This window comes from Synchiropus splendidus, chromosome 17, assembly GCF_027744825.2.
Source record: "Synchiropus splendidus isolate RoL2022-P1 chromosome 17, RoL_Sspl_1.0, whole genome shotgun sequence".
Classification (NCBI taxonomy): Eukaryota; Metazoa; Chordata; class Actinopteri; order Syngnathiformes; family Callionymidae; genus Synchiropus; species Synchiropus splendidus.
Window position 1 is genome coordinate 9,991,411 of NC_071350.1, and position 17,410 is coordinate 10,008,820.

Genomic DNA, 17,410 nt, shown 5'->3' on the forward strand with positions numbered 1-17,410 from the left:
GAAAGTGTGAATAATCCAACTGTAAGTAAGTGAGTTAAGGCTGAAATACTGATAGATAAAGAGTCAAGATCCAACTGGGAGGAGGTCAATGGTTTTGAGGGGTAAACGTGTCATCGCTGTTTTCCATACTTCCTGTCTCCACCACTGGTTAGGCCTGACAAACCCAGCAAGACTTTCCCAATCCAGAGTGTAGATTTTATCTTTCCAAAATGCCACCATATCTCCAGACAATTTGGCGTCTTGAAGGTCAAAAGTTACTGATGCGTATATAACCTGATAGTTACTTCCTGTTATGTGTCCACATCGGGAGGAACCAACTGAGGTGGCTCGGGCATCTGATCCGGATGCCCCCTGGACGCCTCCTTGGGGAAGTGTTCCGGGCAGAGAGACCCCGGGAGAAGACTCAGGACTCGCTGGAGAGATTATGTCTGCGGTCTGGCTTGGGCTTCCCTGCTCCGAATGCTGCCTCCGCGACACCTTCACCTTCACCTTCACCTTCTTCTGCCGATAAGCGGCAGAAGAAGGTGAAGGTGAAGGTACTTCCTGTTATCACAAAACCATTATTTGTTTTGACCTATTACCCTTATTAAAAACAGATACCCACTGCTTGTTCACCCCTCTGACAAAAGGACAACCATCATGATGATTAAAATGTTTATTCAGAGCTACAAATTTCAACACTAAACGATCAGCAGGCTTATCAACTCTCACGTAATATAAAAAAGTTCAATACAAAACAAAGCATATGAGGCCTTGGTTTAACATAAACTCGATCAATAGGTATATTGCATATATATTATATATATTATATAACTCGCTGAAGCTCAAAAAGATAATCATTGTGATTATTTTTGTATGCACTAATGTAAGCAACACCTAGGTATAGTCGTGTTTTTATTTAATCAAATGAAGTGTAAGATAATATTTTTAATTCATGGTTACATGTAGCTCATAACAAGATTATCAAAGGTGGCCCGATCTATTTTTTAGTCATCTTCAGTAGATCTTCTTTGTCTATGGCGAACAGACGCCAGCCTTCCTCTGAGGAGAGATCAGCTGCCCCTCGTCGCTTGTAGAACTCGATGGACTCGGTGTTGAACTCCGCCACAATGAAGTGCATGCTGCTGCAACGAGTCTTCACAGCCGTCTGGAAAGGCCAAAACAAAGACATGTAAATATACAGCAAATAAGGAAATGCTGTGCTGCATTTTGGTTTTTACCTCACTGAGGGTCTTCAGGATTTGTGAACCAATTCCAAAACCTGATGGAAAACATATAGAATCCAATAAATTGAGAGGCATTGATGCTTCTAAACATCAGCAAACCACCTGTGACTCATTAACACATATAGCAAACGGACTTTACCCCTAAATTCCGGCATCACAAAGAAGTCTTCCAAATAGAGCAGCTTCCCGATCCAAGGGTCATAGGTGAAGTAGTACATCGCAAAACCAATTACGGTGTGACCTAGAAGAAACGAAACCAGGATTCACTTGATGGATTCTTTTTGTACATTATAACTTTTATTTATATTACCTTCTAAAGTCTGATCTTCTTTTGAGACTTCAGCAACCAAGCAGTGATAGAAAGGATGATCTCCAAAGCCATCTTCAAGTAGTTCTACAAATGATAAAACAGAAATATACATTTTACACATCTAGGACCTAAAATAGATGTAGCTGTGAAGAAAGTACCTTTTTCGGTCAATATGACCTGCTCCTCCATATCTTCAAACTTAGCAAGATCCTTTAAAAGAACAAAAAAACAATTGCTGAATCATATTTTAAACAACCAAAATTCCAATATTCTTACCTTAATCAGTCGCAATATGTCAGACACGTCCTTCGGCTCGGCTTTCCTTAACATAAACTTAGCCATTTTCTCTTTTTGCCCTTTTTTCCTTTGCTTACAATTCCTCTGAAGGTGAAAAAAAGCAAAATGTGTTTCTTCATCCGCTCCTCAGGAGTTGACCCCCCCGAAAAGAATTGAGAAAAGCAGCATACACTCGATGTGTTTGGCTTAGGAATGATGGCTTTGAAAGCATGCCTGCTTTTTATCCAGTGTGGTGCTGTTCCATAAAAGGACATGGGCCGTCACTTCCTGTTTCTGTGTCCGGTCTTATCTCCATGACCTTTAAACATTTACCAGACCTGGAAAAATACCTGACCGCTGAAAAACAAATTGTGATCCCAGCAGGCATGTGACGTTTATTGTCCAGTTATTTAATCCATTGTGCACATTCTTGCTCACTTATTTATGGGCTTTAAAGGAGGACATTTAAGGTGAATGTTTGTTTTTTTATGCTCACAAAAGACTTGCGCTCAAAACACACTATTTTTAAAATGCAAACACAGAGAGAAATTCTCATTTCAGTTGGGACTGTGACACAGGCAAAAATGAACTGTACCTCTTTATGTAATAGTACCATTTATGAACGATTAACAGCTGTGTTCCAAAATCTCAAATCATAAATTTAATTACAGGTTATATAACAACTGCATTCATGTCATTCGATTCACAGGTATTTTATCATTAGTATTATTGTTAATATTGACTGGCTGTATTGTACTATATTATGAAAACACTTCTTAAAACGCACTGTTACTCTTTGGCTTTTATATAACCACACAGCTGATCTTTTTAGTAATCTTTAGTGTATCTGCCCTGCTTTAATTTTATGCATGATGATCTTGTATTGCTTTTTTAAGTGCTTTATAAATAAATACAGTATGGTATTACATGTGTCAATCATGTAAAAGCAGCACATGTCACACAGTTTATGAAAAAAAAAACTTTATTTCAATTTTCACTTTTGTTATTGTGGCTTCGCAGCCAGGCAGGTGAATCAGTTCAGTTTATCGAAATACTTCAGTTTGCCCGAGGGGTCAGGAATGATCTGTGGATGAGAAATGACAAATTAAACACCATTAAGTTGTAAGATAATTCATGCCTTCAAACAGCAAAGTTATCTTCATCATGGTGCTTACAGTGTCACTGCCTGGCTTCCATCCAGCAGGACAAACTGTGGAGAAAAACAACATATTTAGGCCGTGTTCAACAGACACAGTAGGGGAATGTGCTTGAATGTGTGTAGCAATGTAAATGGACCTTCTCCGTGTTTATCAGTATACTGGAAAGCCTGAACCAGACGAAGAGTCTCGTCCACGGATCGTCCTACAGGGAGGTCGTTCATGGTGATCTGTCTCAGGACGCCTTTACCATCTATAATGAAGAGCCCCCTGAAACAAAGACACATGGTTTGCACAGTTCATACATACAATCAGGGTGTGTGTATGAATTGAAAGAATCTCTACTGCAACATATCCTTTACAGTAGAAGGCTGTTGAGGGCAAAAACAATGCTCCGACACAGACCTCAGTGTGTGTCCTTGGTCCTCCAGATAGACCCCATAGTCTTTAGAAATCTGGTGAGTCAGATCGGACAACAGGGGGATTTTCATTGGTCCAAGGCCGCCCTGTTTCCTGGGAGTGTTGATCCTGCAGAGAAGAGAAGCAGCTGTCAGCATAGTGGCCTAAATACATCAGGTATCTGCAACATTTCTATTAGTTGGGTACATTTAAACATCAACCTTGTGTTGGAATTTAAATGTGAATTTTCAAACCAGTCTAGTATATTCACTTTTTTTTCCAGCCATTATTCTACTTTGTTTTTCTCCCTCTTCCTTATCCAACTCTTATCTCGGAGTTCACTTTGTTCATCATGCAACTGTCTGACGCTGCAAGTGATATTTCTGGAAAACAAGCACAGGTTTTTTTCTGCAGTGTTCAGCACCGGATTTCTCTCCTGAATTAAAAGAAAAGACCTGTTTACTAGATTAATGTATAATAATGTATGTATATATAATAATGTATAATAATAAAATGGCACTGATGATGTCCAGTAATAACAAATCTGTACAGTTATTTTTCCACCGATAATAGCCGATAACGTAATGCTTGGGTTTCGTTAAATACGTATAGAATCCTGAGATACTATGGCTTTATTGATGACCTCATCAAACTACACATGTTGACTAAACAATAAGACAAACTGGCTATTTTTACGTTTATTTTTCACGATCATTAAGAGCACTATATTCTAACAACAACTACATTCTTCAGATTTACCTGGAAAATATGTCAATTTTGATTTTGAAGGTCAGTTTGTTTCAAAGTAACATTTATTATTTTGCATATAAATCGTGAGACAATCTTCCCCACAGCTTCTAGACTTGGTCAAACTTTAAAAAGCTTTGATGGGAAGCTAAATATTTGCAAGCTTAGCAGACTCTGAATTTACAAGCCAGCTGAAAAAAAAACTATATTTACTGTGGCTTCAGGCGATTTGTAAAATCAGAGGAAAAAGTCGCTGAACTTGGATCACTGTCCTCTGAACATCAGACTGAATCATTTCTGGTTAAACAGTCTTAACACTTGAAAGTAAAGACATTATCATCCCTGTGCATCTAAGGAGTTTGCACATAGGACTTCAATACTTGTGTGTGCGTTACCCCGTAATTCAGCGACTCCTCTGAATCAATACACCACCTGGCCAGCAGGAGCGCATTAGCTTCTACAACGGTATCCCTAAATAATGCTGATATGGTCATAATTCTTGCATGTATTAAGACATATATTGTTACCATGCCAGGTGGGTGAACTGTGAGTCCACCGAACAGGCGACCACCTCAGTGTTGATGGCTTGAAACTCATGCACACGATCGCTGAAGGCAATGATCTCGGTAGGACACACAAAAGTGCTAAATCACAGAACAGAAAAAAAGATTATTAGTCAACCGGATTATGATGATTTTCCACTCAAGACTTTGTACGAGACGGAAACTCACAAGTCCAGGGGATAGAAGAAGAAGACCAGGTATTTGCCTTTGTAATCTGACAGCTTCACTTCCTTAAATTCTCCGTTGATGACGGCCGTCCCTTCCCAGTTAGGCGCGGGTTTAGAGACTGGGGAGAAAAATCCTCTTTAAATTTTCAATTTAAGACAAGTGATTTAAATTATAGATTGTATATTATAGAATATTCATCTATGTTATGTATTGTGGATATATAAAGGCAACTAAATGCAATAGCAATTTAAGGCCAACATGGACCAAAATTGACGGTAATTTAATGAAAGAGGAAAACTACTCTTTATTTAATGTTAAGTGACTCCATTCTTCCAAGTAAATAAGTAGTCAGAACATCAGTTTATTTGGGCAATTTCAGATAAAAAAAAAAAAATCAATATAAAATTTTTAGCATTGTTATTGCACCGAATTTAACCAAAAAAGGTCAGCTATGCAACAGAGCCATCAAAAACATCTTGCAGGAGGCGGAAAAAGGCTCAATGAAGCTGTGCATATGTGAGAGGGACTGAGGTGCAGTGAGCTGCTGGCTCATTGTCAGAAGTGAAGTAAATTGAGGTAACAGACACAGTGACCTTCATCGATCAAGGACATTTAAGTCCGGCTTCACTGCCATCAAAAGGACTTGAGTTTTAAGACATTAAGTTATTGAATGGAAAGCTTTGTTTTTGCCACAGGAAATGCCTTTATTGTGTGAACAGGACAGTTTGTTTTGATCATTAAAGGAGGCATATCTCAAAACACAATTTCTCGAGGTGGTAAACATTCGCCAACATAAACTCACGAGACTCATCATGTTTGTATGAGTCAATTTGATATTGCAACTCAGTAATTGCAGCTAGTGACACATTAAACACACAAAACTGGAGCCTCAGATAAAAGGAATGCACAAAATCTAGTGAAAGAAATTCCGCTGCTTAGTCAGCCTTTTGTCACAAAGTTTCAAAGTTGCATGCACTTTGTGTCTAAGTTGAAAGGAATACCACAATATTATTGCCTTAAAATGGAAGCAATCCCACAAGTAACAACTTCATTTACGGCGACAAATAATTGCAGGTATACAAGCCTGCAGAGAAAGCGTAAAATACATAAATAAAATCATGATTAGCTTTTGAAACTTAAGATTGACACGCTTTCATTTCATACTGTGCATTGACATCTTTGCAGCAGGAGCTTTTATGACGCAGTCTGGTTGAAGTCCAACAATGTTTCACTGACAGCCAGTAAAAGTTACTGAACAGTCAACAAGTTTATGACTCACCACTTACTGTTCCAAGTATGTCGTCACACAGAGTGACAACTTTCCAACTTTTGTCTGATGTTCACATTTATTTATCTACCCAAACACATTCACTTAAATAAAAGCATTAAATGTGTCTCAGCAGATATATTCATGTAAGTATTGTATTCTAAATGAACTTACAGAAATGAAATTAAGACATTTAGTTTGACAGCATAACAGCTGCTACTTTGGAGTCAGAAGTCGTGGGATTTGGACATATGTCATCCAAAAAACAAAAACGAAACTTCAACTTTTATATTACATGATATTACAGTGCAATATTTTTAAAGACAAACCCTTCTCAAATATGTGTCTTGGCCAGTACTAAACATGTTGATTTGTTTTATTAATAAATAATGTTTTATAATAAATGTATATGCATTGCATTAAAGTAAAATGACGCCTCGAGCACATCGCTGCCTTTTGCTAAGTGTTAGTTCAAGTTATTTGCACAACAATACTTCAACAACGAAAGTCAAGGCATGTCAACTTTCCAACTTTTGTCTGATGTTCACATTTATTTATCTACCCAAACACATTCACTTAAATAAAAGCATTAAATGTATCTCAGCAGTTATATTCATGTAAGTATTGTATTCTAAATGAACTTACAGAAATTAAATGAAGACATTTGGTTTGGCAGCATAACAGCTGCTACTTTGGAGTCAGAAGTCGTGGGATTTTGACATATGTCATCCGAAAAACAAAAACGAAACTTCAACTTTTATATTACATTATATTACAGTGCAATATTTTTAAGGACAAAACTTTCTCAAATATGTGTCTTGGCCAGTTTTATTAAGAAATAATGTTTTATAATAAATGTATATGCACTGCATTAAAGTCAAATGAGGCGCAGAGCTCATCGCTGCCTTTTGCCAAGTGTTAGTTCAAGTTATTTGCACAACATTACTTTAACATCGAAGCATGTCAAATATTGACAATGTGTGGAAGGAAACAATGTATACAAGGGATTTCGTCAATGAGGTGTAACTACTTCATCTATTTTATTCACTTCTTTGGTTGCTAGTTTCCACCATATCTAGCGTCAATAGCAAGTCTGGAGGGCCCCCCATTCTGGTTCTTTGAAGGTTTCTGCCTCAAAAAAGTGCAGTTTCCTTGCCACAGAATGCATGTTTGTTCACTAAATACGTCCATGCCAGTGTGATGTCCTGTTTTCTGTCTGAGCTCAGGAAGTCCAGCCCCCGCGTTCTTGGTGCCAAACCTTTCAAATGTAGTGGTGTGAGAATTAGATGAATGACGTGGCCCAGTTATAGAGTAGGAAAGGCCTCAAATATTCAAATAAATTCGAATAATACCCTAAATTATTAGGTGAATGTATATGCGCCAGTATGCGGACAAGTGTGGCTCTTCGTGCAAAGGACATATGGGCATCAATTGAAACATTTCTTATTCACATCGGGTGACAGAAACTCACTTTTGGCTTTGCTGAGGTGCAGCGAATGATCAGACACTGGAACACGGAAGGCTTCTCCGGGATAGACGTGTCCTCCCGCGTAGTTGTGACACTGGGAGTTCATCCCCGGGGCGCCATCTTCCGCCCAAGCGACAGAGCAGAGCAGCACCACGGCGGCCCAGAAAGCTCCGAGACGTCGCTTGTGGACACAAACCTCCATTGTAGAATCCAGGTGAAATCACGTACACGCCGACTTACGATGCGTCGCTGACAGGGAAAGCGTTCTTCTTCTCTTGTTTGAAGTCAAGTTTGACAGCTTGCCGCTGCATTACCGCCACCTCGTGGAGGAAATCGAACCAAGCCGCACAAGAACATCTTAACAGGATTTTAAATTTGTTTTCAGTCAAGTTTTCATTTGTATTTTTTTTTAGTAGACAAGAAACCTTGGACACATATTTATTTATTTATTAGATTTAATTATAAGAATAAGTCATCAGACAAATAAATTATTTAGGGATGTATAGTAGAAAAGTCACACTTCATATCGTATGAGAATTTACTTGACATTAAATAAAACTAGTAATCCCAAAATAAAAGGCTGTAATAAATAAAGCTTTGTTATAATTATTATTGTTATTATATTATTAGAACATACAATTAATATGCCATTATTCCCAAAGAAAGGTTGACTACAATTACCACAGAATTTCAACAGTAACTATACAAAATGCATTAGCTGAGAGAAACAAGGTGGGTCCATGGATTGACTCCGCGAACACTGAAGGGTGAGTTGTTGCAGAAGATGTGGCTGCACAGATCCTCTAATGGGGGCTCAGGACTGGAGAGGGAAAATTCAGCTGCTTCTTCAACGTCTCGGACAATTTGATCATTCATTTCCTGATAAAGAAGGAACAGTTATGATTGAGTATCTTATAAGTCTCATATAAAGTTCACTTATATTTGTGATGTTTTTTGTTTGCAGAGACAGCAGTGTCATATATGTTACTGATTCACGTGTCACCTGTAATTCCTCCACACTGGTCAGCTCGCTGCTGAGCATGTGATTCTTCAGCAGTTTGATCGCATCTCTACTTTTGCGAATATCTTGAACTTCTTTTGGGGTTTCGTGGCTGCGGGATTAGAAATAATGAAACTATTAGGAAAAATTAACCGACATCTGTCAAAGTAATGCATGAAAATATTGATGTTTACACACCTGGTCTGGGTGAGCATATGTCCTCTGTAGCAGCAAGTCATCAACTCCAAGATGATAGGACCCTAAGTTCCCATTTAAAGTTAGACCACGCAATCAATAGCAACAGAAAGTGCTGCCCTCACCTTTCCAGATCGGCAGTGATTGACTGCAAACCTTGATGCTTCCTTCACACAGAGGACGTCCATCCCATCTACCTGGACATCAGTTATGAATCTTACATAATGTCTTTAAAAAAACAATGAAAGTCACTGCCATCGATGTCATTTGTGGTGGTATAAGTGAGTCTTACCCTCATGCCAGGAATGTTGTCTCCCCTTTTGTAGAGGTCAGTGTTTGCAGAGGCCCGTCCCACATGAGTTCCTTTGCCGTACAAGTTATTCTCACAGACGAAAATGACAGGCAAGTTCCACAAACTTGCCATGTTGAACGACTCATGAACTTGTCCCTAAAACAGCAGCTTTAGTTTGAGTTTGCTTTCGCAAAGATATTTTGGTTTCAGGATTAAATGGAGTGAATTTGTCCGCAAATTTACCTGGTTGGACGCACCGTCACCATACAAACAAACACAGAGTTTGTCAGTGTTCCGGTATTTGCAGGCAAATGCTAAGCCACATCCAAGAGGAACCTGAACATTGTTAGCATAAACATATGGTCAAGTGGTGAACAATTTATTTTAAATACAATTCTGTGCGGGACAATATTATTGCCCTTTGGATTTTATACACATACTTTGTGTTCATTCATTCAGCATGCAATGGGAACAGGCACTGATCTGGCAAATGCCAAAGTAGGCCATTACCCACCAACCCTGAAAGTGACTGGCAGAGGTAATAATCTAAAAGCATCATATGGTTATAAAATCACTTTTAAAATGTTTATAGACAAGCTACGTTGTGCAGTTAAACTATTGCTATTATGACACAATTGTGCGAGTCGTACAGCCGAGTTTGTTCTGCTATACCTACCTGAGATCCAACAATACCGAAACCTCCATAGAGGTTTTTGGTTTGCAAGTGCATGGATCCGCCTTTTCCTTTACAGACTCCATCTCTACGACCTGCAAATATGACTGTTTAAAGACAAAAGGGCAGAGAATGGATGGGGTAACACAGAAAAAAAAAAATCCAACCAGCTAACTCGGACACTATTTCCTTGAGCGAGGCTCCCCTGGTGACCATGAAGCCGTGAGTACGATAGCCGGTGATCAGGTGATCGCTGGGCTGGATTGATGCTTCAACACCTACAGCACAGGCCTCCTGTCACAGAAACACAGTCACAAAACCTCTGTTTATGGTTGTCACCTATCTCCAGTCCTCTGTGAGACATAATGTGATTGAACATCTGTGAATTAATATATATGAGCTTCAATGCTTGAAGCAAGGATATGAAGTATTCCACAGTTTGCTGTTGGCCTCACCCATGTTCTACTGTACCTGTCCATCATACATATGGCATGCTCCTCTGATGACCTTTTGCTCAAACAGTTCTGTAGTCTTCTGCTCTAAAATTCTGATGGTCTGCATGGAGTGGTAGTACTGCAGAGCATTGCTGCGGGTCAGAACCACACGAGTGTCCGGCCCATCCTTGAGCTTGTGAAGTTCACATTTCTGAAAACATATGAAAAAACAGCCTGTTTCTCATTCTTATAGTTGAATCTAGAACGAGACCTGAGCATACAGGGATTAGGTCCTAGAATTCGAGTGCCTGAGACTGAATACTAAACACAGAAGTATTCTTTATTTCTTCGTGCAAAGGTAACAGTAGTCATTTTTCCAAAAGAGGTCAAGAACTGAAATGCTTTCATTGGTCTTGACTTGGACTCAACTGCAACACAGCTGTTGTTTTACCTTGATCTCGATTGTTGCCTGAGTCTTGAATGCAGCACGTGAGTGTCTGGTCACCACTGCTGCCCACTGAGGGAGACGGAAAATTATTGAGCAAAAAAATGTTTGGAAGCGACTTGGAACACTCAGTTCAGTGTGCCTATCTGAGTCAGTATTTACACATCAATTTTAAAAAATGTCACTATGTATATTAGAACTGAATAGGATGACAACTTGGCGAAATAAAAACATTGTTTTCTGATATATAACTGAGCACAAGCAGCAAACTTACGTGTGTCTTGGCTGATGTCCTTAGCACGGTTCTTATGTTATTCAACATCATGGCAACTGAAGCTACACAAACAAAAATACTGAGCATCTCTGGTGAAGAAGGGCGGGATTAAAAACAGGTTCAGTACCTGTCACTAATTTTGATGTCAGAGAGGCGATGCAGATTACTCATTTCAGCAGCTATTGCATGGTATAGTGATTATTTACTACACACCCACATATACTTGTATGAATAGCTGAAAATAAAATGACTGGAAAAGTGATGACTGAAGGGTCAGGAAGGGATGAGGACAGACAGTAGGGCATCATGGACTTGTGGATTCTGAAGCAGATGTATGCATTTAAGACCCATAGGTCTGCAAACACCCAGAGGGAGGATGTTGTAAAACAGCCATGGAGACAAGCTAGCTGTGCATCACCTGCTTATTTTAAGAAAACAGTTGAAGCCCCACCCTGAAGAATGTGTACCAGGCATGTCAGTACCCTAAGGCAAAAAAAAAATGTATTTTTTAATTCTTACTACATATCCAAGCACCACTTTTACTGGTACAGATATTGAACACCATTTCCAAACCCACACAGGGATCTGATCTTTTGTTTCTGTCGATATGAAAATGGTCAGTTGTTGATACAGCTGAGTGTTCAGTTTGACTTCATTCATCCCAATTCTTAGACCAACATCTTAAAATCACTCTCCTTTATCCACTTCCTGTTGTAATGTTGCATTTCCCATTCAGAAAGGCATCTATAAATGTCCATCACCCTCCAAAACCATTAAAGAACCAGAAACAAAAACCAGGCTTAGAAGACTTTAATTACAGAGTTCACTTAATCCAACATGTCAACCCTCATTGTAACAGTTTCTGCCGCAATAATGAGTCAGAAGTTGCTTTGCCATGGTCAGCTGGGTTTTTCATGGGACCAGTCTGCTTCCACCTGCCATCTTTGACCACCACAAAACACCTTTCAAGTTCCACAAAGCATTTATCACAACGATTTTCCATTTGAATTACACCGACCCGTCGGATTGAGTATTGCCGTCTGGAGTGTGAGACACAAGAGAAACAGGACTACCAGGCACGTGGTGGGTTTGGCAAGATAATAAAACATTTTCAAGCCTTTCTTTTGAAGCCATCTTTTTCTGTACAGTACTGAGAGAAAACGATGAGAACATACACACGGATATGAGTGAATACATTTTTGTGTTTGTCTCAACTGAACAAGGGATAAAATAAAAGGAAAATTTCAAATCCTTGAAGTTGCTTGGCAGTTAAAGTGAGAAGTACAAATGCAGTTCTACACCATGGTCAGAGAACATGTCTACGATTTGTCCGGACTACTTGTCCCAGGATGAGAACGAAACAAATGAAAGGTATGGCCAAGTTTCCTGATAGAAATAAAACGCATATCTTGCTTTGAACTTTGGGGCGGATATGGTCACGTGTTTGGACACGGGAGGTGGATTTTAATAAATACTAGGCGGATGAAAACCTTTTAGCTGACAGACTTAAGCTTGGACCAGGGGTTGGTGCCCCGCACCTCCACCGGCTGGTCATTGGCGAAGATGTGGTTGCACAAGTCTTCAAGAGGAGGCTCGGGGTCTGTCGTGGCGAACTGAGCGGCGTCTTCGATCTCCTTCCTCACTTCTACATCAATTTCCTAACGAAGAAAATACATAGTTAATGAAAAACAAACCTGATTGGCAAAAAGGCCTTAAGATATTTGCACAGCACAATCAAACAAATGACAAGACAAAGAAATGAAAAGAAAATGAAAAGAATATATGGAGGGAAGTTAAACAAGGCGGAGAACAGTTTTATTTGGCACCTTCAGCTCCTCCACGCTGGCCATGTTGTTGCTGAGCATGCGATCCTTCAGCAGTGAGATGGGATCGCTCTTGCTGCGGACCTCCTGGATCTCCTCACGCGTGCGGTAGCTTTACAGACAGAGCAGAGGTGTTACACTACTTCCTGAAACTAGCCATGTTTTGTCAGGAAAACAAACTGCATCTAAACCTTCGACTGCAGCAGTGCAGTATGGGATAAGTACAAGTAGGAGAGAGTGCTTTTTACCAGCAGGCAATTATTGACAAAATTGGGCAATTTTAGGCGGCTAAACTGCCATAGTTTAAGTTTGTTTCATTTTAATATGTAGAGTTAATACGTACAGTGCAATTGCAAGTAACATCCGACTTACAACCGGGATCGGTTCGGACTAACCGGTCCTAAGTCAGATTGGACTAGCCGACGCGAGGGTTATAGGTACTACTGTAGTGGTAGATGGCTGTGTGAGAGTGAGATGCTAGGATACTGTGCTGCCGTAACTGTCCTACGTGATGCCGGGCTGCTACGTGCTGTGGTGCCTGACATTGAATAAAAAAATAAAAAATAAAATAAAAAACTTTTTTGATCAAAGGAAAGTGTTTTAAAAAGGATCTGGGGCTCATTTCTTGACTATCTCAAACATTGAAATCTGGACTAATATGGACTGATGATAAGCGATCCTCTTGCCCTTTGTAACTTGATGCTTGATGTTATATACAGCTATCTATACAAGACAGACATTGGACTTCAAGTGACCAAACGATTGCTATTTACTGTTTTTTATTTTATTTTAATTCTGTATTTTCTTTTATTTTTCTACTTTTTATCCACTCTGGGTTTTTTTGTCAATAGTTTATATATATAGATCTTGATTGTCTATGTGCATTTATATGATTATTATTGTGGCTGATATAAATTATAAAAAATATTGGGGAAAAAAAGGATCTGCTGGCATCTGCTGGCCGTGGTCGTAAGTACGGGTGAACGTAAGTCGAGCAGGTCGTAAGTCAGACGTTACCTGTATATATTTTTCCACAAGGACAATACAAATAAACAAGTGTCAGATTAGTCAAATAAAAGCTGTAAAATAAATAAATAACAGACAGACAGGTTTTACCTGACGCCGGGGTCACTCATACTATGGCCGTGGTAGCGGTAAGTCTGGAGCTCCATAAGAACTGGACCCTGAATGGCATCAATGAAACAATTCTTGGAAGCAACTTCTAATAGGAAGTGCACAATAAAATAGAAGCGGAAACGGCTGTACACCTACCTTTCCATTTCGGCACATGTCGGCAGCGAAGCGAGTTGCTTCCCGGACACAAAGAATGTCCATCCCGTCCACCTGCACAGAGATAACATTCCAGTCTGTTCGTCTTGAAAAACTTGAGCTTAATCGTCAATGACTCCCATGAAACCCAGACAGTCAGTACTTATTTTTATCACACCACGCTCTAGTTTGAATACAGTCTTGCAGACACTTACCCTGAGGCCGGGAATGAACTCTCCTCTTTTGAAGTAGTCAGTGCTCGCTGCAGCTCGCTCCACTGAGGTTCCCATGCCGTACCTGTTGTTCTCACAGATGAAGATGACAGGAAGCTTCCAAAGCGCTGCCATGTTGTAGGTTTCAAAGATTTGACCCTGAGAGATTTGGTCGTTTTAGTTAAACAGAAAGTATTGCAGGACAATCATTTCAGTTAGTGTATTCTGGGCTTTGTTCAGATGTAGTGCACTTGAATAAATAAAACATAAATACAACTCAAAATGACAGAAGATACAGAAATTAAGAAAGAATAACAGCCATCCATCTACAATATCTATTGATAAATACCATTGTAGAACCGCTGCTCGACAGCCAAATGCGCAACTCGTGCATGTGAGGATGTAAGCCTTTTCTTCTACCCAAAAGATGAAGAGCATCGTAAGAAATAGGTGAAGCAAGTTTCACGAAGCAGGGACGAGTTGCAACCATCCACATTTCATTGCTTTGTATGATCATTTTGCCCAGACAGCTGACCTCAAACGGGTTTTGAAATAGATTGGACATGCCCACAGATTATGAACGTAAATAACAACACCTAAAACAGCTGGCAAACTCACCAAGTAAGTCCCACTGTTTACACATTAAATGTTTTGTACTACTGACCCTGCCGAAGAGAGTTTTACATTACTGTTTAAGTTCGTCTCTGAACCGTTCAGACACTGAATCCTCTCAGTCGTCGCATCCACAAAATCGTGGTTTGAATAAAAATTTGTGATTAATCTCCATGAACCTGCTCTTCTGCCGCAAAAATTGCTGACAAATCCCACATTATTCGCTGCTATAGCTGCTGCTTCCACCACTTCAGTGCACAGTGCACGAGTCATGTCACAATATGGCGCCGCCAAAGTGTGACACACTTAGGAGAACCTTGTCCTATGAAACTCTATTGAATTATTTTTGCATATATGGAATGGAATCTCAGTATTTCTTCTTTGTCATTGTGTGTCGGTGACACTTGAAGAACCACAGTGTTCACACACCTGATTGGCAGCCCCATCACCATAGAGACAGACGCAAAGCTCATTGTTGCCGAAATACTTGCAAGCCAAGGCCACGCCAGCTCCCAGAGGAACCTGAGGAGACCCATATGAGTAAAAAAAAAAAAAAAACACACTTGAACATGAAACAGCATTGAGACATATATGTAGCTTTTAGTAAAGTGGCTTTGGCCTCTGCTGGTTCACATGTTGGAGAACTGCTAACATGGCATGTTCATAGCAAACAGTTGCTTCCCGCAGTTCCAAAACGTTTCCACAACAAATGACATCAGTTATCAAAGGACAAAAAATAGTGAATACCTGTGCACCAACAATTCCATTCCCACCGTAGAAGTGTTTACAGTACATGTGCATGGACCCTCCTTTGCCCTTCGCAATTCCTCCTCTTCTCCCTGAGTGAAGATTAGATGTGTTAAAGAAACAGGGATGAAAATAGAATAAGAACAACAATTATTATTATTTTCTCACCCACCAGTGAGTTCAGCCATGATTTCTTTCACGGTGCCTCCTCTCGTGTATGTGTAACCGTGCGCACGGTATGCAGTGATCAAGTGATCGGACAGATTGATTGCTGCCTCTATTCCAACAGCGCATGCTTCCTATATTAATAAAATCATTTGACATATTGATTTGATGGTACTTATTTCACTCAGTAAATGAACCACTCACTTGGCCGTCATACAAATGGCAGAAGCCACGGATGATCTTCTGCTTGTACAGCTGATCAGCCTTCAGCTCCATCCTCCTCATCGTCTGCATGGTCCTATAGTACTGAAGACCCTCATCGCGAGTCATGACCACCTCTGTGGCTGGAGCGTCCTCCAGCTTGAAGGTGTCACATTTCTACCAAAATAAAATTCAATTAAATCCAAGTACTTTTAAACCAAATATCACAAACCCACCTTTATTTCAAACGTAGCCTGAGCTGTGAAGTCAGCATAAGTGCGTGCTGACAAGAACGCTGCAGAGCTCTGTCAAGGCAAAAAAGAAAAGTTTCATTGACAAATTGAAAAGAGAAATTACAAGAATATTTTAATACAAACGAAATTACAAAAATGCACTGGTTTAATTATCCACCCATTTAATCATTGCGATATGTCAAGAGTATTGTGAAATTGCTTTTCAAAAATCCAATATTGTAATCAAAATTAATATTTTTTTTTCTAAGCACAATTACTTTTGCCCCAAGTGAGCCGTTCAGTTCGTTTTATACTTAATTGTTATGGGTAAAATCGGTGAGGATGTAAACATAATAAGCAAACGACTGTAAGACGTTGCTATCTATCTCATAACTTTAGTTTATTTGATGCCAGGCGGAGGTCATCATCAACGACAATTAAACAACAATTGTAGTGTGGAAGTAAGGAAGACGTCATTTTGGAAGTAATAAAACTAAGTAAAAAAATAAATAAATAATCGCTCGGTTAAGCTAATAACTTCCCCAAGACGTCATGAAAAGGAACGCAACAAATCGAGAACACAGTCATTTGACTATGGAAAGCGAAATATATCTGAACTGAAACAATTGACTGACAAAAACATTATTCACGATGCCCGCCCACGATCGCCACACATGAAGGATACTTTAGCCGGGTTAGCAAACAAGCTATCATTTGGCCTTGCAAGGTCAGATCTGCATTTTATTTAGGCGTTACTAAATCTGTATTCACCCTATTCTAAACGACAAATTACAGTGACATATTAGTGTAAATGATCTACATACGTTTCTCTGAGCGCAGGCTCGGAGGACATTGGAGATATTAGCCAGCATCTTTCTGTCTGCTCCCTTGATTTCAGCCCCGCAACTTTCCTTCCGTCCTTCTTGACAGCACGCGCCTTTTCCGCTTCCGGTTCATCCGGCTTTTCCTGAAGGATTTCTGTCAGAATCAAAATAACGGCGCATGAATACGAGAAGAGTGAACGAGAATAACTGTAAAAGTTGAAAACAAAGATTTGCGTGAAGAGACTTGACTCACGGGGATTAAATTTTGGTCAATGTTTCACTCGGAAACGGAAAATGAAAGGCTTCAAAAGTAAAGATTACATCAGTAATTCACCAGCACAAATATTTTTCGGCCATTACGCTTGAAGTTGCATTGTTAGAATGAAGCGATTGCATTTATCATGTGGACGTATAACAACAATATCATATT

General features: G+C 39.6%; 4 protein-coding genes across 4 annotated transcripts; all 4 read right to left on the bottom strand.

Moving 5' to 3' along the window:
- Positions 1-640: 640 nt before the first annotated feature.
- On the bottom strand, positions 641-2,034 carry LOC128748476 (diamine acetyltransferase 1-like). The gene is made up of 6 exons (XM_053847299.1): positions 1,813-2,034; positions 1,695-1,746; positions 1,537-1,620; positions 1,366-1,467; positions 1,221-1,261; positions 641-1,147 (listed from the first exon to the last, which is right to left on the bottom strand). The coding sequence occupies exons 1-6, from the start codon at positions 1,876-1,878 to the stop codon at positions 980-982; spliced, it is 513 nt and encodes a 170-aa protein (XP_053703274.1). The 5' UTR covers positions 1,879-2,034; the 3' UTR covers positions 641-979.
- Positions 2,035-2,766: 732 nt separating this feature from the next.
- Positions 2,767-7,870, bottom strand: prdx4 (peroxiredoxin 4). Its single transcript, XM_053846774.1, has 7 exons — positions 7,585-7,870; positions 4,847-4,964; positions 4,643-4,759; positions 3,375-3,497; positions 3,109-3,239; positions 2,988-3,022; positions 2,767-2,896 (listed from the first exon to the last, which is right to left on the bottom strand). The coding sequence occupies exons 1-7, from the start codon at positions 7,781-7,783 to the stop codon at positions 2,846-2,848; spliced, it is 774 nt and encodes a 257-aa protein (XP_053702749.1). The 5' UTR covers positions 7,784-7,870; the 3' UTR covers positions 2,767-2,845.
- A 425-nt stretch (positions 7,871-8,295) lies between these two features.
- On the bottom strand, positions 8,296-10,317 carry LOC128748564 (pyruvate dehydrogenase E1 component subunit alpha, somatic form, mitochondrial-like). Its single transcript, XM_053847463.1, has 9 exons — positions 10,213-10,317; positions 9,909-10,035; positions 9,745-9,836; positions 9,312-9,404; positions 9,069-9,224; positions 8,902-8,973; positions 8,780-8,841; positions 8,585-8,693; positions 8,296-8,460 (listed from the first exon to the last, which is right to left on the bottom strand). The coding sequence occupies exons 1-9, from the start codon at positions 10,300-10,302 to the stop codon at positions 8,296-8,298; spliced, it is 966 nt and encodes a 321-aa protein (XP_053703438.1). The 5' UTR covers positions 10,303-10,317.
- Positions 10,318-11,689: 1,372 nt separating this feature from the next.
- Positions 11,690-17,134, bottom strand: LOC128748553 (pyruvate dehydrogenase E1 component subunit alpha, mitochondrial-like). The gene is made up of 11 exons (XM_053847447.1): positions 16,981-17,134; positions 16,160-16,228; positions 15,927-16,100; positions 15,730-15,856; positions 15,558-15,649; positions 15,240-15,332; positions 14,202-14,357; positions 13,990-14,061; positions 13,834-13,901; positions 12,721-12,829; positions 11,690-12,552 (listed from the first exon to the last, which is right to left on the bottom strand). Exons 1-11 carry the CDS (start codon positions 17,026-17,028, stop codon positions 12,388-12,390), a joined length of 1,173 nt encoding a protein of 390 aa, XP_053703422.1. The 5' UTR covers positions 17,029-17,134; the 3' UTR covers positions 11,690-12,387.
- Positions 17,135-17,410: the final 276 nt, after the last annotated feature.